The sequence below is a fragment of the Anabrus simplex genome, chromosome 2 (assembly GCF_040414725.1).
Source record: "Anabrus simplex isolate iqAnaSimp1 chromosome 2, ASM4041472v1, whole genome shotgun sequence".
Taxonomy (NCBI): Eukaryota; Metazoa; Arthropoda; class Insecta; order Orthoptera; family Tettigoniidae; genus Anabrus; species Anabrus simplex.
Window position 1 is genome coordinate 558,704,848 of NC_090266.1, and position 24,017 is coordinate 558,728,864.

Here is a 24,017-nt window from a genome sequence, read left to right on the forward strand (position 1 = left end):
AATTAGGCAGTCTCAAGCCAAGTAGTTAGAAGAGAGCACTTTTAATAACAAAAATATGTATTAAACTGAGTTGGGAAGTTCATTCATATAGCAAAAAAAAAAAAAAAAAAAAACAGTAGAAACTGAGCACTTCTTCAGAGGCAACAAATCACCAAATTTACAAGAGAGCTAAAAGGAATGTCATAAGGCCACAAAGATAATCATTAAAAATAGTGGTCCACTGGCTTGGGTTACCACAGTGCTATCAGAGCACTTGCTTTGAAATCTAATATTAGCATAGTTGTGAATTTAAATAAATTCTCAACATATTCACTAGGGCACAAGAGGATAAAAATGTCAGAAGGGTGAAATGAAATTTAAAAAACTGAGAAGCAGTAATAAAGGAACAAAGAGAACATTACATACTATAAACTTCATAATGTTTCCGTATTGCCACTGTAAAGCTTATAAGAGAGTTCACAGAAGCCCCACCGTACAATACAAACATCAATTTAATTAAAATCAGTTAGTACATATTTCGGCCTTATAATGTGGAGATCATCAGCTATAGCTTAAATACCATTTATAACTAAGAAATAAAGGTATCACATAACAAGAAGTGGATAAAATTATGTAACTTACATCCTCGCTGACTTAAATTGATTTATCCATGTTTGGCTGTGGAGGGTCTACTGTGCCTAACTGAGTGTGTTGCAGGCATGATGGAGGGGCTGACAGCAAAGCGGGAAGAGTGGGAGTGGCTTGAAGTGTCGGCATAGGGGAGGGTGTGGAATGGGAAGAAAAAGTAGAATGCTGATTCGTCTTCGGACGAGACATCTTGCAAACAACGAATTAAAAAATGAATTGCCATGCCTATGAGGATGTTGATATTCAGACAACTCATTCAGATTGCTTACAGGGTTCAATCTTTTGTCTGAATTAATAAAAATATTTTCATATATATTCAAAAAGAGACCTTTCCTGGTTGTAAAAAGAATAGAAAGATCTTTTTCAATTGAAGAGGGAGAATGATGAAAATCTGAGATATGCTATGATATGGGGAGGCTGAAAATTTATTATTAATAATCTTGTCCACAATGGTCAGTATTGAGTCTGTATTGACTTAATCACAGTCAATAGAGAGATGGATAATCCACCTCATCAATAATACACCGGTCAAAACAATTAGGGGATCAGTTGAGATATCTAGGTTCTGAAGTATTATCATCGGTAGAATGAACTACAATGGTTCGACGTCTTTCTGTCGGTTCTACAGAGTGGAGACAAAAACATAACGGTAACCGAGATAGTGGTAATAACACTATTGTTGACTTGTGTTTACTCTACCAAACAAACTACACAAGTAGTTGGATTCAGATAGTGTAGTGAGCAGGTAGTGCAATGCAACAACAATGTGACTTACCTGAAGCTATGGCATGGAAAGCCATAGGAAGGTTGGAAGCGGGTCAGACACAGAGAGAGGTGGCTGCAGCAATTGGAGTGTCCCAAAGTGTAATTTCCGGGACCTGGACGTGATTTCAGACAACAGGAACAGTTAAAAGAAGGCAAGGCCAAGGTCGTCCATGGGTAACATCAGCAAGAGATGACCGTTATCTCCGGTTAACAGCCCATCGAGACAGGAGGCTGAATGCAATTCAGCTGCAACACACCCCCCAGGCAGCAACAGGATGTGCATTATCAACACAAACAGTCTGAAATCGTCTTCGGGAAAATGTGGCCTCTACGCATGGAGGCCTATGGTGTGTGTCCCATTAGAACCACGACACCGTTTAGCCTGCAGAAACTGGGCGGAGGAATATCAGGATTGGAGTCCTAACGAATGGTGCCGGGTTCTGTTCACAGATGAGTCAAGATTTTGTGTTCAGCCGGACAATCATCGTTCCCTCATCTAGAGAGAACGTGGAACTCGGAACAATCCTGCTTATGTGCAGGAAACATCACCATATTATGTTATGGTGGTGGACGAATGGTGTGGGCAGGAGTCAGTATTGGTGGATGTACGGACCTTTATGCCATTCAGAATGGCACTTCAACTATTAAGAGGTATAGAGACGAGATCCTTCGACCTTTTGTTGTGCCCTTCGCTGGTGCCATAAGAGATGGTTTCCTTCTGGTAGACAATAATACTCGTCCCCACAGAGCTGCACTGGTGGACAACATGCTTGAAGCTGAGGGAATTGAATGAATGGATTGGCCAGCTTGTTCACCGGACCGGACTTAAACCCGATTGAGCATGTCTGGGATGCACTTGGCAGATGCATTGCAACCAGACCAGCACCTCCCACAATGGTTGCAGAGCTGGATATTGCACTCATGGAAGAATGGTCAGATATCCCTCAAGAGCTGATTGATAACCTCATACTGTCCATGGCACGTAGGTGTGCAACTGTACTGGCCATCCGAGGTGATCACACACCATATTACAGGGCAATGAGAATTACATTTTCACTATTATGGTAGCCCCATGGTGTCCCGCTCTAAGTAAATGCCATGTAAACCTCAAGGAAAATATCGTATCACATACGCATTATAATTGTAACCATACATACATACATACATACATACATACATACATACATACATACATACATTATCATTATAGACTGTTATGCCTTTCAGCGTTCAGTCTGCAAGCCTCTGTGAATTTACTAAACGTCGCCACAATCCTCGATTTGCAACTAGTGTTGTGGCCTCATTTAGTTCTATACCTCTTATTTTTAAATCGTTAGAAACAGAGTCTAACCATCGTCGTCTTGGTCTACCTCTACTTCTCTTACCCTCCATAGCAGAGTCCATTATTCTCCTAGGTAACCTATCCTCCTCCATTCGCCTCACATGACCCCACCACCGAAGCCGGTTTATGCGTACAGCTTCATCCATCGAGTTCATTCCTAAATTAGCCTTTATCTCCTCATTCCGAGTACCCTCCTGCCATTGTTCCCACCTGTTTGTACCAGCAATCATTCTTGCTACTTTCATGTCTGCTACTTCTGACTTATGAATAAGATATCCTGAGTCCACCCAGCTTTCGCTCCCGTAAAGCAAAGTTGGTCTGAAAACAGACCGATGTAAAGATAGTTTCGTCTGGGAGCTGACTTCCTTCTTACAGAATACAGTCGATCGCAGCTGCGAGCTCACTGCATTAGCTTTACGACACCTTGATTCAATCTCACTATATTACCATCCTGGGAGAACACACAACCTATATACTTGAAATTATCGACCTGTTCCAGCTTTGTATCACCAATCTGACATTCAGTTCTGTTGAATTTCTTACCTACTGACATCAATTTAGTCTTCGAGAGGCTAATTTTCATACCATACTCATTGCACCTATTTTCAAGTTCCACGATATTAGACTGTAGGCTTTCGGCACAATTTGCCATTAAGACCAAGTCGTCAGCATAGGCCAGACTGCTTACTACATTTCCACCTAATTGAATCCCTCCCTGCCATTTTATACCTTTCAGCAGATGATCCATGTAAACTACAAACAGCAAAGGTGAAAGATTACAGCCTTGTCTAACCCCTGTAAGTACCCTGAACGAAGAACTCATTCTGCCATCAATTCTCACTGAAGCCCAATTGTCATCATAAATGCCTTTGATTGCTTTTAATAATCTGCCTTTAATTCCATAGTCCCCCAGTATGGCAAACATCTTTTCCCTCGGTACCCTGTCATATGCTTTCTCTAGATCTACGAAACACAAATACAACTGCCTATTCCTCTCGTAGCATTTTTCAATTACCTGGCGCATACTGAAAATCTGATCCTGACAGCCTCTCTGTGGTCTGAAACCACACTGGTTTTCATCCAACTTCCTTTCAACGACTGATCGCACCCTCCCTTCCAAGATGCCAGTGAATACTTTGCCTGGTATACTAATCAGTGAGATACCTTGATAGTTGTTGCAATCCTTCCTGTTCCCTTGCTTATAGATAGGTGCAATTACTGCTTTTGTCCAATCTGAAGGTACCTTACCAACACTCCACGCTAATTTTACTACTCTATGAAGCCATTTCATCCCTGCCTTCCCACTATACTTCACCATTTCAGGTCTAATTTCATCTATTCCTGCTGCCTTATGACAATGGAGTTTATTTACCATCCTTTCCACTTCCTCAAGCATAATTTCACCAACATCATTTTCCTCCTCCCCATGAGCTTCGCTGTTCACAACACTACCAGGATGATTTCCTTTTACATTGAGAAGATGTTCAAAATATTCCCTCCACCTCTCCAGTGATTCCCTGGGATCTATTATGAGTTCACCTGAATTACTCAAAACACTGTTCATTTCCTTTTTCCCCTCCCTTCCTAAGATTCTTTATTACTGTCCAGAAAGGTTTCCCTGCTGCTTGACCTAGCCTTTCCAGGTTGTTACCAAAATCTTCCCATGACTTCTTTTTGGAATTGTAACCAATATCTGAATAAAATACGTTACCATATGTATATTGTGTATGATGTCTCACCTAATCCCTTATTGTTTACATTTCACATTTACATTACATAGTACATGTTTCGAGAATATGTTCATTCTCTTCTTCAGCTAAATAGGTTTAAATTCATATATTACAATAATACCTTATGAAACGGTGGGGGGGGGGGGGGGGCGCGCTAAGGAAACAAAAATTGTGACGTACAATATGACATTAAAAATTGATGAATAGTGGCATGGAAGTAAATTCCATATGGAGATGACATCTCTCTATTGGCTGAAAATTTGTTGTACTGTTTTGCTTTAACATGTTCCTGGTAACGAATATAAAAGCTGCAGCCAGTTTGCCCAATGCATGAAGCTCGGCATTGGGTACATGTCAATTTGTAAATACCGGAGATCAAAAGTTTTTTAAGTTTGTCCTTAGTACAGCGATGATTAAAAAGTAATTTGGTGTTATTGTCAATTGTTTTAAAGGCTAAGTTAATTTTATGTTCTATGAAAATGTTTGTTACCTGGAAAATGTTATCATATTAAATTTGAAGAGAAACAAATGTTTTTATCCTGCCTTTTATGTTCTTTAGTCAGAGTGGAAGGTGGTTTATTTGTGATTTTATTAATGATATTCTCAATGAAGTTCTTATTATATCCATTTTGGGAAGCTATATGAAAAGTGATGTCTAGCTCATTTTTACGACCTTTTTTGAATAAAGGAATATTGTAACCTGTATACCCCATACTAAAAAAGCCGCCCTTTTGTGCGATCCCCAGGATGGTTAGAATCCTTTCATATAATATTAAGGGTATGTGTTGGTTTTGTAAAGATAGTGTAAGAGAAATTGTGTGGATTTCTGGTTACGGTAATGTCTACAAAATTTAGTGAACAATACCCGCAATTTTATTGTTAATTTTATGTCTTTCAAGGTTATCAAGATAGATCTCTGCAATAATGCCGGAAGCAGGTGCTCCCATAAGGAGTCCTTGTTGATAAATGGTGCCATTAAACTTGAAAAAATTATTGGAAAGTACAAACTTCGGAAGGTTTAAAAATTTCTCAGTGTCTGGTTTACCGAATTTCCTGTATTTAATGAAGTTGCAGACTATGAATCTCATTGTTGAAGTTGTTCTTAATTATATTAATAGTTTTATTTACTGGGATATTCGGATACATATTTATGTCGAATGAACAAAACCTGTATTGCGGTTGAAAAGTTAAAGCTTGGCCGGGCTGAGTGACTCAGACGGTTAAGGCGCTGGCCTTCTGAACCCAACTTGGCAGGTTTGATCCTGGCTCAGTCCGGTGGTATTTGAAGGTGCTCAAATATGTCAGCCTCGTGTCGGTAGATTTACTGGCACGTAAAAGAACTCCTTCAGAACTAAATCCCGGCACCTCGGCGTCTCCAAAAACCGTAAAAGAGTAGTTAGTGGGACGTAAAACAAATAACATTATTATTAGTTAAAGCTTGAGTATTTCTACTAAATTCTACTGAGTTTTTTATGGATATAATAGATTTTTTTTTTTTTTTTTGCTAGGGGCTTTACGTCGCGCCGACACAGATAGGTCTTATGGCGACGATGGGATAGGAAAGGCCTAGGAGTTGGAAGGAAGCGGCCGTGGCCTTAATTAAGGTACAGCCCCAGCATTTGCCTGGTGTGAAAATGGGAAACCACGGAAAACCATTTTCAGGGCTGCCGATAGTGGGATTCGAACCTACTATCTCCCGGATGCAAGCTCACAGCCGCGCGCCTCTACACGCACGGCCAACTCGCCCTGTGATATAATAGATTAGAAAGTGTAATGCTGTTTCAAAAAATTATGTACATATTTTGAGATCTTATAAATAGGGCTCGGTTTGAAATGTACAATTGGTCTAATTATAATTATAAAATATCAAAGCCATTTCTTATTAACAGTGCTGATGTAGTTAATTTTATTATTATTTTTATTATTAATTATATATAGAGTCGTATCAGCACACACTTTATTAAAACATAACCGGTTTTCACACACTAAGGTCCATCTTCAGTGTTAAAATTTAAATTTAATTTCACATAAGTGTGTCGTCAAAATTGGTTAAAATGAATTTAAAATGTAGCCCTGTTGACATCAACATAGGAAGGGCTGGCTTTTCCTCATGCTCAGGCTGTTGGTCTAGTACTCTTTTTTTTTATAACCAGTTTTCGGACACTAAGATCCATCACCAGTGTTAAAATTTAAATTTAATTTCACACAAGTGTGTTGTCAAAATTGGTTAAAATGAGTTTAAAAAGGAGCCCTATTGACATCAACTGTAAAAATAAAGAAAATAAAAAACAAGTGTAAAAATATGAAAATAATACATTTAAACTTACAATGTTGTTGTAAAAGGTGTGGACATACCACAGGAAGGGCTGTCTTTTCCTCATGCTCAGGCTGTTGTTCAAGTACTGACAAACGTTCAGCTTTAAGTACGGAACCGTGCTGCAAGCACATGATGTTACGTCACCTCAAGGTTTCGTTGGAAGCACCTGATGTTATGTCAACTCAAGATTGTAAACAAAATGTTGCTTGCGACTGTTTCATTTAAAATTTTATCTGGTTCCCTTGTCTGCGCCAAGAATATCTCAATGTTTTCACGTGTATTTAATTCAAATTCATAATTACCCTTGAAGATTAACTTCATGTCCTTTTTGATCCCTAAAAAACTGTGGTTATTGTTGTAAACTACTCGACCAACAGACTGAGGACGAGGAAAAGCTTCATATGTTGATGTCAACAGGGCTACATTTTAAATTCATTTTAACCAATTTTGACGACACAGTTATGTAAAATTAAATTTAAATTTTAACACTGATGATGGACCTTAGTGTCCGAAACCGGTTATGTTTTAATAAAGTGTGTGCTGATACGACTGTATATAATTAATAATAATACAATTGGTCTAATGTAGGTATCTTCCTTGTGAAGTTTAGGCAATGCCCTGGCTATTGGAATACTGGAATTCATATTGTGCAATTTACTAATTTCATGTTTATTTAGTAAGAAGAAGGAATTCTTTAAAATCTTCCTGAAGTTCCTTTGAATACTTTGTGTTGGGTCTCTGCTGACAGTTCTGAATGAACTGTCGGAGAAAAATTGCTCAGTTTTATGGATGTATTTTTAGCGATTCATTACAACTGTAATGTTTCCCTTATTGTCCTTGGTGATGACCAAATCATTATCTTTAATTTTACGCTTAAGATTTTAAAAATCTGTCTCAAGAATTTTAGTGAAGGTTTTGTTGTTGTTGTTGTAATTGTTATTATTAAGATATTCAGTTAACTAGTATTTAAGTGAAGAACTATAGGGGATGCCCACACTTCAGGCTACTCCCACTCTCTCGGACCACACACTCCCTGCCTCGCCATCAGCCCCTCCATCATGTCCGCAACACAATCAGTTAGGCACAGTAGGCCCTCCACACCAAGACGTGGATAAATCGCCTTAAGCCAGCGAGGATGTAAGTTGCTTTTCTATCGCTTTTCAACCCATTTTTCTTACCCCCCACTTTTATGGTTCTCAATGCTTTCAGCTTTTTCCTGTTTGTTTCAGATATGTTCTTTCCATACCTTCACTTTTAACAACCTGGCTTGAGGATGATTTCACGCAACGTCCCACACAGTAAAAGCTGAGATTCTCCAAACTCATAATATATTATTATAATGTCTAAATCAACATGATCCATTTCAAGAAGAGCCCAAGTTGGTGCCTTTTTTAGAATGAACGAAAGACAACAAGGCCTTGATATTTTAGCCTTTACATAACTTTATCCATTTATTGTTATATGATACCTTTACGTTTAATTTTAACCCTTTCCGCTCGTCGACAACCGTCATTTAGCGTTATAGCTCGTGTGTCGACCTGAGGTCGACAACCGTCATTTAGCGTTATAGTTCGTGTGTCGACCTGAGGTCGACAGCCATCATTTAGCGTTATAGCTCGTGTGTTGACCCTGAGTCGACACAATGTTTTGCCGTTCGTTGGTAGGTTACCTACCATGCCAGGTCTTTTGTACTTCGTTTCGTAAGTGCTGGTCCCTTCTGGAATCCGAAAGAAACTGAATAGGTGTGTTTTAGTTTCTCTTTGCTTGGCAAAATTGCTCTGATTCCTTGACAATGGAAAACAGTCGCGTGAAACAACATGGTGGCGCACAGTCTGACCAAAGCAGAGATTCTTGAGTCTCTTTCGGCTGATTTTGATGGTGGTGACCATGAAAGTGATAAAAATTTTGAATCTGGTCATGCAAGTGATATATCCATTGGTGATTCAAATGACGATATCGATATCAGCGTCGCAAGAAATCATGGAGGATGTGATAGTATTGTGACTCATTCTGGTCCCAGTCATACCGTGCTGACTTCAAGCATACCTTGGAGATCGTGGAGAACGGGTGATGCAGGATTAGCCAAATTTCCTTACAGATTAGTCAGTGATTCATGATGATTCATGAGTTGTTGTAATAGGCCTAAAATAGAACAAGAGTACTGGTAGCTATTTTTTACTGATCAGTTGATAACGTCCATTGTCCATGAGACAAACAAATTTGCCGAAATGAAAATGCAGCAAAATACTCCACTTCAGGAGAGCTCTATCTGGTTTTCAAGTTGTGACTTTAGAAGAGCTGATGGCATTTATTGCTGTAATTATCAACATGGGAATGAACAGTAAGGCAGAAATGCAGGATTATTTTAGTGAAGACTGGTTGGATAAGCAAGCAGGGCTCCATTCAAGCATTTGCTTTGAGCGCTTCCACACACTCAAAACATACCGTTAAGAAAGTGAAAAACATGATTTTGTGTCATGTAAATACCATACATATATTCATTTTGTAGTTCATTCCTGTATACAGTGTTACAACCAGTACTTAATACCAGGTTTTAAAATGTGAAGAATGCTGACAGAAATAAAATACGAGTCGGGAGAAATCAGGACTTACAAATAATTTGAGTGGAAAGGGTTAAATGGTATTTAAGCTATAGCTGATGATGTCCATGATATAAGGACGAAACATCTACTAATTGATTCTAAGTAAATTGATGTTTGTATTGTATTGTATTGTATTGTATTGTGGGACTTCTGTGAACTCGCTTATAAACATACGAAAATTAAATTACAAGAACCAGAAATCTGAAAATCCAGAAAGATTTTAAAAGGTTAATACCAAAACAGTTTTAATTTACCGAGCAGAATATTATTTCAACTCGCAACCGCTTCCGTGATTTAAAATATGACAGTTAATTTAGATGAAAAAGCAGCGGCCACATGGTCACTTGACCGGAAGTTACTGGAAGGTTACAAATAAGCCAAGAAGCAGCTACTGAAAATTAATAGTAATGTAAATTTTCTTTGAAACAAGGGCTAGTCCCATCCTAAGAGAGCAAGGTAAAAGGGAGGAGGTTAGAACCTAAGACTAACTTACCAACATGGAAATACTTGCTCCCATCAACAGATGGTAGCAGTAGGACAAGCTACATAAGAAAACATACTGCACACACAGAGGTGGCAAACCTCGAAGCCTTATTATCTTACTTTAAAACCATTAGATTACATGAAATGTAGGACATAATATGTAAGTTAACATGGTGACGTAATGAGGAAAAGCAGAAATTACAAAAAATAACAAGGATATTTTACATAGTACAATTAATTTTTAAAAATAAGTTTCTGCTGGAAAATAGCTTCTCAAATAAGAAGATATCTCTGAGACTCACTGAATTAATGCTGCACCACCTTCCATGTCTGCTCAGTTACACTGTCCACAAGAAAAAATCTCAAGCTAGCAAGCCAAGCCAACAGCACTCACTTGATCAGGTGTGGATGGGGGTAGCCTTGCAATTAACCCATCAACTCTGCTCTAAGGGCTGATGAATTTTTTCTTCTAGAATGTTGGAGAACATTCTGATGGCTTCTCTCTTCACAGGAGCGGAAATTTCCAATCAACTGGTGATGTGGAAGTCCAGAGCATTCACTAGAAGGAATTTTCCTTATATCTTGCATGCGTAGAAAACATACAGGGGTCCCTGTAAGTAATGTGTGCTCTAGAAAATACTGTTTTACTAGTAACTGGATGTTTAAATTACATATGTGTAGAATACAATCTCTGGCTTCTGTTGTCATTCATTACCAAAACCACAGTAGACCACTATAGCGAGTACGGCATATAGCAAGAACCCCATTATAACAAGAGTTTCTTTCTCTCCTTTCAAAATAGCTATATTAAACTTTGTATTATCCTTTGGTTACAGTGAGAGGCCTATCACAGACACATCCGTTATGATGAGCAATTAAGCGTGCACTATGCTTTTCAGTTATCAATATTTATGCACCCCAGCGATAATATTGAATGTGATCGATTATCTTCGGTGTCGTTTCCTTGCTGTGTGCACTAGCAAGCTCTTTTGTCGACATTCGAAGGTGAAGTAATACCTGCTGACTGCTGTTACATAGAGAAAATTCAAAATGAAGAACTTGTTTTCGTAATAAATGCATAAATAACATGCCCGATAGCAGCTGTTAGCTCGTTAGAAATAAAGGTTGAATTAAACAATTGCTTAATTTTTATGCTATGTACAGAAAGTAAGTAAAAATTTGAGTGGGGAGGAAGCAACCGTGGCCTTAATTAAGGTACAGCCCCAGCATTTGCCTGGTGTGAAAGTGGGAAACCACGGAAAACTATCTTCAGGGCTGCCGACAGTGGGGTTCGAACCCACTATCTCCTGAATACTAGATACTGGCTGCACTTAAGCGACTGCAGCTATCGAGCTTGGTGTTCGAGCTATTGTTTGCCATTTGAGTAGATTTCACTTTCTTACGCCCCCCTGCGGGTGGGGGACGCACATGTAGACTACACCTGCGGTATCCCCTGCCTGTCGTAAGAGGCAACTAAAAGGGGCCCAAAAGGCTCTCAACTTGGGAGTGTGGAATGGCGATCACGGGGCCCTTAGCTGAGTCTTGGCATTGCTTCCACTTACTTGTGCCAGGCTCCTCACTTGGTCAGCTCTTGTTCTTTTCTGACCCTGACGGTATTATAGCATTCGAGGCCTAGGGAGTCTTTCATTTTCACGCCCTTCGTGGCCCTTGCCTTTCTTCGTCCGTTACTTCATTTTTCAAAGTGACGGATCCCTTCTTTTTTCTCTCTCTCAACCCCCTGTGGGTGGGGGACGCAGAAGGAAAATACACCCACGGTATCCCCTGCCTTTCGTGAGGGGCGACTAAAAGGGGCGACCAAGGGATGATTGTCTTAGAACCATGAAACTACTTTTGATTAGTACCATCACGCGGGGAGCACATGGTTCGCCTTTACTTGTGAGTAGTACCCCTATATTAGGTACGAATAGGTTTGTGCTTAGTAGCAGCAGAGGGTGTGGACTGTGGGTTTCCAGTACCTGTGAGTCGTACCCATGTGAGCAACACCACGGGTCTGGGCATTGCCTGTGATTAGTACCACTATATGAGCGACACTGTGGGTCTGCATTGCCTGTGATGAGTATCCACTATGTGGAAACACCACGGGAATACCGGCGTCCGTGATTAATACACCTAGGTGAGGAACCTCATCAGTTTGCGTTGGCTGTGAGTGGCGCCATTGTGTGAGAAACACCATAGGTCTGCGTTACCTGTACGATGTACAATACTTGTGAGTAGTACGATCATGTGTGGAACACCGTGAGTCTTCGCTCCTTTTGATTAGCACTCCAACATGACACATACCATGGTTCTACTTTACTAGCGATAAGTACCATTCTGAGGGGCCTTTGACCTGGATTTTGGACCCCTTTAGACATCAAGCATCCTCGATTCAGGATTGTGCTTTAGAAGTGGTCCCTTGGTCAGTAATACTATTATTTATGATATTTTTTTGAGTCGGATCCACTGATTTTTTTTTCAGATTCATGTCATTCCATTCATTTTTCATGACATTTTTTATTTTGGTCAGTGGATGATTTTGAACTTTGTCATTTCATTTTGTACCATTAGGGGCCGATAACCTCGATGTTAGGCCTCTGTAAACAACAAGCATCAGATTTCACTTTCCACCTGCCCTACCACCTGTCTCTAGCACATCTATATTACTCAGTTTAAACTCCCATGTTAGCACACTCGTACACTTATTACCCACTCAGCACACTGCGTCCTTTTACCTCGCAAGCTGAATTGCAACTGATCATAGTTTATTAGCTTTGTTATTTTACCCAATTAAGGTTCTCAGCAGCTGAAGATGGCCTATAATAGAGGCCAAAACTAGTACTGCAAAATGTATTAAATACATCAAAATAAATTAATAAAGTATTGATTAGGAGGGAAATCCAGCTTTATAATCATGATAATTAATATTGGGCCCTTACTATGGTTTTGTGTTATTTTACCTCCAGAATTTAATTTAAATTTTAGTTTTCAGACATTAGGGACATCTTCCAAAAAGTGTAAACGTAAAAATGTTCTCATTAAATTCATGGCTCTCTTAGTTTTGAAGTCAGATAAAATAAAATATGTGGTATACAATCGTAAAATAAGGTACTTACTTTGACACGTGCTCCTGAAATGCTGGATGGTACACTTTGTGTAGAGCAATGTTAGTCTCCAAATACATCTTCACTTTGTCTTCAACAAAAGCATTTTTTTCTTCTTTTTTCCGATTTTGCACCTCTCCCCTTTATCTTGCATCATTTGTATGGTGGCTTACTGCTTTACTCCACATTGCTTCCCCTTTGATTTACTGTTAAAACATACTTTTGCAGTGAAATGTCCCTGGCTTTTGGTGTACTTGTCTTAAACGTCCTTCTTTTTGCTATTCCAGGCGCTGGTACCACAGTTTACAGATTAAAATTTCACTATCATCACTGATATAAAAACTTTCCTGTTTATAAATTTCTGCCGGCTGTTTTATAGATATTTTCGGCCGCACCATCTTAGCACTTGTTGACTTGACCTACGCAGAGAGAATGAAAGCAGCGATTGAATAAAGGGTTGCCTATGTGTACAGCTGTGACTTGAGCTGCAGTGTGATCACTAGGGCCCGGATTTCCATGCAAATTCATGTTTTTAAATAAGCTAGTTACATTCAATCAGTCAGTCACTACTGATCTGCATTTAGGACAGTTGCCCAGGTGGCAAATTCGCTATCTGTTGTTTCCCTAGCCTTTTCTTAAATGATTGCAAAGAAATTGGAAATTTATGGAACATCTCCCTTGGTAAGTTATTCCAATCCCTAAATTCCTTTCCTAAAAACAAATATTTGCCCCAATTTGTCTTCTTAAATTCCAGCTTCATATTGTGATCTTTCCTACTTTTAAAGACACCACACTAACATATTCGTCTACTGATGTCATTCCATGCCATCTCTCCAATGACAGCTCGGAACGTACCACTTTTTAAAATCCAATGAAAGTGTTTATTAATACACCTATTCAATACTTTTTGTCCACTTATATGTGGTTACAAATACATACAATCATTTTTCACTTTCGGGACATGTTTTGCTCTATTTAAGGGCATCTTCAGCCTTGAATACAATTTTAAAATACTACAGTTAACCTTTTCGCTGCTAATATTGTCAACGACTGTCCGAACCCTCCATGCTGAATTATTTAAAAAAAAATATAAAGCCTCAAAATACATTAAATATATGAAAATTGTGCAAGATATTTCATATGAGCTGGAAAAATAATTCCAGAAAAGCTTTCAGTTTTATTTTTTCCACAAAAATTAACAACAAAGAAAATCAGGGTTGTCCATGGGAGCCAAAAATACACTTTCCTATTAGTGTTGGCTACTGAATGCATGATTCGAAGCAGTGTATCGATTCATTGAAGTGTCCGAGTGAATCAATTCACAGGAACGGCGAGCTCACGGCACACGATTCAGCTTACTCCCAGTGGACAGTGCTGAGTGGCGCACTCACTGGACGTTGACGGGGAGCCGAGCTTCCGCTGCAGCGAGACGGTGAATCATGGCACATCAAAGGAATCGTGAACGAGCGCGGCTCAGTGAGACACAAGATATACACGGCTCCTTATCGGCTCACTGGACATCGGAGAGCCGAGCTACCGCTGCAGCGAGACGGTGAATCATGGCACATCGAAAGAATTGTGAACGAGCACGGCTCAGTGATACACATGATACACACGGCTCCTTATCGGCTCACTAGACACGCAGAGAGCCGAGCTTCCGCTGCAGCGAGACATACAGTGAGCCATAGCACACCGAAAGAATCGTGAACGAGCACGGCTCAGTGAGACACAAGATACGCACAGCTCCTTATCGGCTATGCCATGCTACACTGAAAGAATTGTATGCTATAATGGACTCTCGAGCTCAGCTCATTTGAAAATAATACCCATTTGCATTCACTGTCCTCTTCTTACAGGGAGGTTTAAATAATAGATGGATTTATTTGCAGTGTTAAAAAGGTAGTCACAACATAATTCTGAAGTAGCTAGTAAGTAGGTACGCTATTAGGTTATACTATTTATTAGTTTAATGAATCTTAGCATTATAACTTAGTTGACATTTGACAATTAAACTCGACTCTAGCCTGCTCTATGACTTAAGAGTCATGCTCATGACCTTTCAAAAGTACCTGTTTTATATTGGGAAGAACGGCTCAGTATTCTCTCAGTTCATATGTCACATCGTTGCACAAGACTTCAATCATATGTGGACAGACGCAATAACAGTATGTTGAATGAGAAAACCAGCGGGTTACTGTACATCTTGGGTAGCCTGTACAAAATATGACGATTAAAAAATTCCTCAGCTGATAGAAAAATACATATTTTCAAAAATGACTGAGCGAGTTGTCGTGCGGTTAATATTGCGTGGCTATGCGCTTGCATTCAGGAGATGGTGGGTTCGAATCCCACCGTCGGCAGCCGTTAAGATTGGTTTTCCGTAGTTTCCCCATTTTCACCCCAGGAAATGCTGGGACTGTACCTTAATTCAGGCCATGGCTGCTACCTTCCTAATCCTAACCTTTCCCACCCTGCGTCGCCGGAAACCTTCGATGTATTAGAGTAACTAGCATTTTTTTTCTAAGAAAGGAGTTCATAGTATGAAGACCAGATGCAGTAGGAGCGGTGACCAATGAGCCGTGAATCGGATCACTGTATCGATTCAGTAACGTGAACGGAATCAAATGAATCGATTCAGTAAAATGAATTGAATGTCCCATCACTATTTCCTATAATAGTTTGATATTCCTCTTTCACAAGTGCGAAATTCTCATCAAATTGCACAATGCTCTTTCAACAATTACGAATGTGAGACATTTTAGCTATTTTACAAATCAGGGTTGCCCATAATAATCAAAGTACTCGCTGGTCATCGCCTTGAATAGATCAGTTATGACTAATTATTTCCTAATAAAAACCAATCAAAGGACATTTCATTATTTAATAATGTAACAAAAATTAAATTTAAGTCAGGGTTGGCCAAAATAAGAAATGTAGTGAAAACACCAAGTTCTAAAATATCGACTGCCCTAAATGCAGATCAGGATTGATTGATTGATTGATTGATTGATTGATTGATTGATTGATTCAGACGACCATTTTCTGGATTGTCTTCGAATTGTCTCTGTAGTCTTTTAATTCATTATGGTTAGTCATCAGCTGTTATCACAGTCTCAGAATTCTTGATCGAAGCCTCTAATGTCTGATTTTCTGATCACTGCTGTCATTCTTACTCGTGGGAATAATGACTTGGATTGGTGCAATTGGACTTGACAAAAGAGTGACTGAATGGGTGGCTCTGTTTCTAGAAAACAGAACTCAGAGAATTAGAGTAGGTGAGGCTTTATCTGTCCCTGTAAAAATTAAGAGGGGAATTCCTCAAGGCAGTATTATTGGACCTTTATGTTTTCTTATATATATCAATGATATGCGTAAAGAAGTGGAATCAGAGGCTTTTCGCAGATGATGTTATTCTGTACAGAGTAATAAATAAGTTACAAGATTGTAAGCAACTGCAAAATGACCTCGATAATGTTGTGAGATGGACCGTAGGCAATGGTATGATGATAAACGGGGATAAAAGTCAGGTTGTGAGTTTCACAAATAGGAAAAGAGGGGAATTCCTCAAGGCAGTATTATTGGACCTTTATGTTTTCTTATATATATCAATGATATGCGTAAAGAAGTGGAATCGGAGGCTTTTCGCAGATGATGTTATTCTGTACAGAGTAATAAATAAGTTACAAGATTGTAAGCAACTGCAAAATGACCTCGATAATGTTGTGAGATGGACCGTAGGCAATGGTATGATGATAAACGGGGATAAAAGTCAGGTTGTGAGTTTCACAAATAGGAAAAGTCCTCTCAGTTTTAATTACTGCGTTGATGGGGTGAAAGTTCCTTTTGGGGATCACTGTAAGTCCTAGGAATGATCTTCATTGGGGTAATCACATAAATGGGATTGTAAATAAAGGGTACAGATCTCTGCACATGGTTATGAGAGTAATTAGGGGTTGTAGTAAGGATGTAAAGGAGAGAGCATATTTGTCTCTGGTGAGACCCCAACTAGAGTATGGTTCCAGTGTATGGGACCCTTACCAGGATTACTTGATTCAGGAACTGGAAAAAATCCAAAGGAAAGCAGCTCGATTTGTTCTGGGCGATTTCCGACAAAAGAGTAGCGTTACAAAAATGTTGCAAAGTTTGGGCTGGGAAGACTTGGGAGAAAGAAGACGAACTGCTCGACTAAGTGGTATGTCAGATCAAAAATTAGATGGATGGCTTTTCCGGCGTTTGCTCTATTAACCAGCGTTTCGTCTTAGGTCTGACACTAGACTCTTCAGAGTGGGATGTGTCAGACCCTACCCACTGACGCTGGGGTGTATGCAGGTGAACTTATCAGAAGCTTATTTATGAAGCACAGTCCGATAACTGCATACGGGAGATAAAACTCCACAATGGAATTAATGCCCGCCTAGCAATTCCAAATGGAAATTCTAAGTTCCCATGGAGGGAATTAGATTCTTTTCCACCAATAGAGCATATCAAAAATCAGATAAAAAATTAGATGGATGGCTTTTCCGGCGTTTGCTCTATTAACCAGCGTTTCGTCTTAGGTCTGACACTAGACTCTTCAGAGTGGGATGTGTCAGACCCTTAATAGAGCAAACGCCGGAAAAGCCATCCATCTAATTTTTGATCTGATTTTTGATATGCTCTATTGGTGGAAAAGAATCTAATTCCCTCCATGGGAACTTAGAATTTCCATTTGGAATTGCTAGGCGGGCATTAATTCCATTGTGGAGTTTTATCTCCCGTATGCAGTTATCAGACTGTGCTTCATAAATAAGCTTCTGATAAGTTCACCTGCATACACCCCAGCGTCAGTGGGTAGGGTCTGACACATCCCACTCTGAAGAGTCTAGTGTCAGACCTAAGACGAAACGCTGGTTAATAGAGCAAACGCCGGAAAAGCCATCCATCTGATTTTTTATATGCTCTATTGGTGGAAAAGAATCTAATTCCCTCCATGGGAACTTAGAATTTCCATTAAGTGGTATGTTCCGAGCTGTCAGTGGAGAGATGGCGTGGGAGGACATCAGTAGACAAATAAGTTTGGATGGTGTCTTTCTACATAGGAAAGATCACAATATGAAGATAAAGTTGGAATTCAAGAGGACAAATTGGGGCAAATATTCGTTTATAGGAAGGGGAGTTAGGGATTGGAATAACTTACCAAGGGAGATGTTCAATAAATTTCCAATTTCTTTGCAATCATTTAAGAAAAGGCTAGGAAAACAATAGATAGGGAATCTGCCACCTGGGCGACTGCCCTAAATGCAGATCAGTAGTGATTGATTGATTGATTGATTGATTGAACTCGCCTAATTTACACCAAATTGTTTCATAATTTATAGCAGACACTCCAATGTGTCTGTCTTCAGAACTTCACTCGTGTGGTATATGTCGAAGTAAGGGTGAACACAGAGAACGACGTCACATTTGACACACATGTACCGGGTTTCTCGCCTCTTCTTTTCACCAGTTGTTGTGTTTGAGCAGACATGGCAGCATCTTGTAGGAAATTTCTTCTTTGGAGTAGGTTGTACAGGGGATGGGAAATGTCTCTCCGTCAGTCTGAGTGGTTGGTCACCAGATCTCATAACTTTGAGTTAGGAAGATATGTCACAATATGTTCATCAACAATGATATGGAATGAAACTAGTTGTTAACTGTTTCAAGTTTTTTATTGTGATAAGTTGTTCTGGCTTCATTCAATGTCTATATTGAGTTTTAGTTTTGTTACATTGTGAATATCGGTTTAAAAAATTTTATTTTGGATTTCAGACTTGGATGTTTAGCACTTCATTCACACCAGTTCTAACTTGGGGATTTGAAGAGAATGGTCATATGGCAAACCATATGAAAGAGTGTCCTTATTTTGAACGGTAAGTTGTTGTATTCTATATGTTTTAATCATTTTCTGTGTGATTGTAACTGAGCTGTGTGGATCAAACTTATTACTGTTGATTTTGCATATATGCTACATATGTGAACTTGCCAGGGAATTACCAGCATTGTGGAATTTTTTTGTGCAGTGGCCCTTTCACAAAAACTGTTTAGCTTCTGGCATCTACCACTTAAACAAGAGGCTCACCATATGTTCATATAGGCAGTCTAAAAGTTTTGTTATAACAACTGTAAATATATGTATAGTTTCAGAGAAGTCCATTTAAAGCCACTGTCAGATGAATTGCCACTAAAAAGAATTTTTTCTTTCCTTATATGAGGATCCTCTGTGGCTGAGGGACGCAGATGAAGAATACACCCACGGTATCCCCTGCCTGTCGTAAGAGGCGACTAAAAGGGGCGACCAAGGGATGATCGAATTAGAACCATGAGACTACCTGTATTAGTACCACCACGCAGGGAACACCCTGGGTCACTTTTACTTGTGCGTTGTACCACTGTGTTAGGTATAAAATAGGTTTGTGATTAGTAGCAACAGAGTGTGCTGTCAGCTTTTACAGTACCTGTGATTAGTACCACTATATGAGCGACACCATGGTTCTGGCTTGCCTATGATTAGTACCCGCTATATGAGAAACACCCTGGGATAGTACGAGTTCCTGTTAGTACACTTATGTGATGAACACCATAAGTTTGCATTGCCTGTAAATGGTGCTGCAATGTGCGAAACACCATAGGTCTGTGTTACATGTGTGAATTTCATTACCTGTGAGTAGTACCATAATGTGTGGAATACCGCGAGTCCACGTTATATTTGATTAGTACCACAACATAACAAATGCCATGGTTCTACTTTCTTAGCGATAAGTACCATTATGATGGGCCGATGACTTGGATTTTGGACCCCCTTTATGCTACAAGCATCATCGATACAGTATTGTGCTATAGAAGCAGTCCCTTGGTCAATAATACTATTGTTTTACGTCAGTTTCTGTGAATGTGAGGCATTGCCGGTCGGATCCACTGATTGTTTTAAATTCATATCTATCCATTCCTTCTTCATCCTCACGTTTTGAATCCTGGTCAGTGGAGGATTTTGGACTTTTAATTTGTCATTACATTTCGTGTCATTTCATACTATTAAGGGCCAGCGACCTAGATGTTTGGCTCCTTTAAACAACAAGCATCATCAACCACCTTACATGAGGTTTTGGCCCCCTGTATATCCTCCTGAGATGCCTGTCCATTTGAATGGATATTGTCGTATTCCTTCTAATATTCATAATATTCGTTAATTGGCACAGAGACCCAGTGTTCAGCCAAATGGACTGTATGGTGCTGCTATCTGTTGAAGAAAATTTGAGGTATGAAACTATACAAACTAGGAATGAGTTTCCATGGAGCATCATCATTATAGTAAGTGTTGTACATTCTCTATGGAATTAAAAATAAATTAATGGTTCTTAAATATTTGTATTGGCATAAAATGAAAGTAGTAACTATATATTTTAGTAATTACTATGAGATTTTAATGCAGTAAGTTGATGAAAACACAGATTAAAATGTGTGTCCATTTTATTGGACATGGGGACATGGTGCAGTTATTTGTTTTTCTGCCATAACCTCAACTTTTATACTGTACACTGATGCTTTAGTAGCCATTGTAAGATTTTAACACAATAAATAGATGATAAACAAAATTCCGCATCACACTCAGAGTTCCATGAAAAGTAATGACTGATTGAAGGAAAAATGAAGTCATAAAACCTCATATTATCATGTGCTCTACATAATTTGTTCTTTTCCTTGGCCAGTATTTACATGTACATTGAAAATGAAAACTTACAACCTGTTTTCCAGTCATTGACCGGGTCAGGGATGAAATGAATGAAGCCCTCATCTTGCAGCAAGGATAGGAATTGTGCCGACTGACAAGGCCTGTCGCACTCCTCTGGGGCAATGATTAATGACTGACAGATGAAATGAAATGATAATGGAGAGTGTTGCTTGAATGAAAGATGACAGGGAAAACCGGAGTACCCACAGAAAAACCTGTCCCGCTTCCGCTTGTTCCAGCACAAATCTCACGTCGAGTGACTGGGATTTGAACCACGGAACCCAGCGGTGAGAGGCCGACGCGCAGCCGCCTGAGCCACAGAGACTTTATACGAGGTTTGTCTGGAAAATACGTATAAATCCGTCGGGGTGACGTATCACGTATCATGGAGGCGCCGCCAGGTGGCACTGCTGTTGTCGCCAATCTTCTCAACGCTCAGTTCGAGTCGGAGAGCTTTGCGTGTCAGCAGTGTGCGGCTGCTTGTTGAAAGTTACCCGTTTTCACCTGCCGTCGGTATGGAGCTCTCTCAGATTGAGGAACAGCGCATCAACATCAAGTCTCAGAGCTCGCGTGGCCCGAGTTCGACCGGATTTGGCACAAGGAGGCAGGTGGATCCTTCATCACGACAATGCGCCTGCTCACACGTCGCTCGTTGTGCGTGAGTTTTTGGCCCAAAGCTCAATCACCGTGACAGACCACCCACCTCATTCACCCGATTTAGCCCCTTGTGACTTCTTCCTGTTCCCGAAATGCAAAATGGTGCTTCGGGAGCGGCACTTGGGTGATGTGGAAGCCAACAAGGGAGAAACGACATGGCAACTGAACAGCATCACAACTGAAGACTTTCAACAATGTTATCAACAGTGGAAACGGCGTTGGCAGAAGTGCATCTTGTCTCAGGGAGAGTACTTTGAAGGAGACCATATTGTAATACCTGAATAATTGTCAAATAAAGTTATTATTCAACTTTTATACGTATTTTCCGGACAAACCTCGTATTTACATTCTAACTGATTATTTTAAAATGTCCATTACGATAGCAAGTATTTGTAGCAACTATGTAAGAGACTCCAGTGTCTTCTTTCCAAATTTTTAATTAATTTTTGACAAATGTCTTTCATTACATTTTGTTGTTTGATGTTTATAGTCCTGTATATTTACTCCATTTCCCTTTATTTTCTGTAAATTGATTGATATCTATTGAAATTCAATAAATAGTGGAATATTAAAAATAAATAAGTTCACTCACATTTTTCCAAAGGAAGACCCAATGACCATTTAAATGGACAGTCCTCAGCTAAGCCCTTGGACATCATATCAAAAAATTACTCCATAGCACTTCTTATTAACCTATTTCAGTATATATAAACAAGTTTCATCAAAATCTCTCAACCTGTACTATGCTGGGTCTCAAGAGGATATAGATGCATAACCTCTCCTATGTCTGTAGTTTGGCAAGATTCACAGCAAAATAAGCAAGTCTTAAGACGTTGGCTGCTGCGTAACACGCATGTATGTTACTGTATATGATCCGTTTTTTCTTGTCTTTAATGGTCGGCACAGTGATTGGGATTCGTTTTTCTGTAACAGCACTCAGATTGAAGTTCGAGTTACGTGTTTAGGTTATCGGTTTGTGATCGGTTGCCTTCAAACGTGGTGTAAAATAACAGATGAAAATGGCGGCGACAACTCTACTGGACCTTCAGATTCAAGCACGAAAAAGTAAATGCAAAATGCTAATCAAGAGAAAGCAATGTAATTTGTGCCATCAAATGGAGAAAAGAACTGACTCCATTTATTATTGTCCTCAGTTCCTTAAAAATCTTGCACTTTGCTTAGAGCCTTGCTTTAGAATTTACCTTTAGTGCTATACATAATGCAATATTGACTACAGAAATATTCACTACTGCATCAAAAAACAGTTATTGAAGGATATTCTTGGTGTAAATGATTATCACATAACAATGTAACATAATTTGTTTTTTAAGCAATGATTAAAAAAACATGACCTATCTGCCATCTTTTGGCTACATCACTGATGCTTGCGCTTGTTCATATCCTCACGGGAAGTGCTATGAAAATCCGACCCTCGAAGGGTTAAATAACATTCACATTGATGATGCACACGTGCGTCTACTAGCACCTAGGATATTATATCATCTTCAGGGCTGATGATGCACATGTGCACCTACTGGTGCCTAGGATGTTATATCATTCTTCAGAGCCAATCTTGGATGATTTTTAATTCGTATGTGTAAAAACTTTGCTTGTAATTTTAAAATTACCATCTGCTACCTTCTAACTAATAGAAAGAAAAGAAAAAACATATCAGACCGTGGGGCATTTTATAGGTTTAGTTAAGGTGGTAGTGAACATTTGGGAGTATGACCTCACAGCGAATGAGCATATTTACATTAGCACTGATAAGGGACTTCAACTTATACTGAGTGAGCTTCCAACGACCAGCCTCATTGTAATATTATCAGTTAGTCTATTATCAGTGCTAATGCGCCTGTGATAGCTCGCTGTGAGGTCAGTACTCCTAGTCTCCTAGTATACAGTCACTGAGGGGCTTGATAGTCTTTTATAAAAATATAAAATAAATATTTCAATGCTTGAAGACCCAGCACCTACTTATTTTTTTTTACTATTACAATTGTCAAAATTGGTTCAGAACAATCATATGTTTATTTCCTGCAGTAATACTGGTGAGCGGAATATGAGTTTCTCATGCATGCGGCGAGTCCAGTCCCTCTGTAGTGTCGGCCAAAGCCACTGCTACAGCTGACAAGGCAGGAATTCTGAGCTTTGTGAGATCAGTTTGAGCTAAACAGCTATGTGTATCAGGGCCCTGCTATGGGTCGGTCCGTCTAGTGCTAACCCTGATGCGTACATAAGCTAGAAGTTGGAACATATAATTCACCACGTCTCTCACTTGCAGTTATCCCAAGGATGGCCAGTAGCTCAGTCACAAGCTACACTACCTCGTGGCAGAGCAAGCCGTGTCTGCACAGGTCAGTCGGAAATTAGTAGTGTCTCTGCAGTGTTTGCTCAGAAAGTGAGGCTTATAACTGAAGGGGGCAATAGAGGCAGTACTATTCAACCCATCCGTCGTGGAATATACATGCCAGAAATTCATTTTTAACACCTCACATTCATATATTCATGATGTCTGGGGAGAGAGAAGAGGACAAGCAGGCTGTGACCGGGAGGTTGAAGAGTAGTACTTATTTTCTGACCACAAATACCAGCACAAGGATAAAGCACAAAGTGGGGTTGTACATTGAACTTGTGTGTCAAAA

The 24,017-nt window shown here is 39.5% G+C and overlaps 1 protein-coding gene across 2 annotated transcripts in view; it reads left to right on the top strand.

The window, feature by feature from the left end:
• LOC136864224 (F-box only protein 30) overlaps positions 1-24,017 on the top strand; it is a 199,263-nt gene that overhangs the window by 157,708 nt on the left and 17,538 nt on the right. For both annotated transcript variants that reach the window (XM_067140946.2, XM_067140947.2), the window contains one exon: positions 18,756-18,856. In XM_067140946.2, coding sequence (XP_066997047.2) covers positions 18,756-18,856 — 101 coding nt within the window. The remainder of the gene's footprint in view (positions 1-18,755; positions 18,857-24,017) is intronic.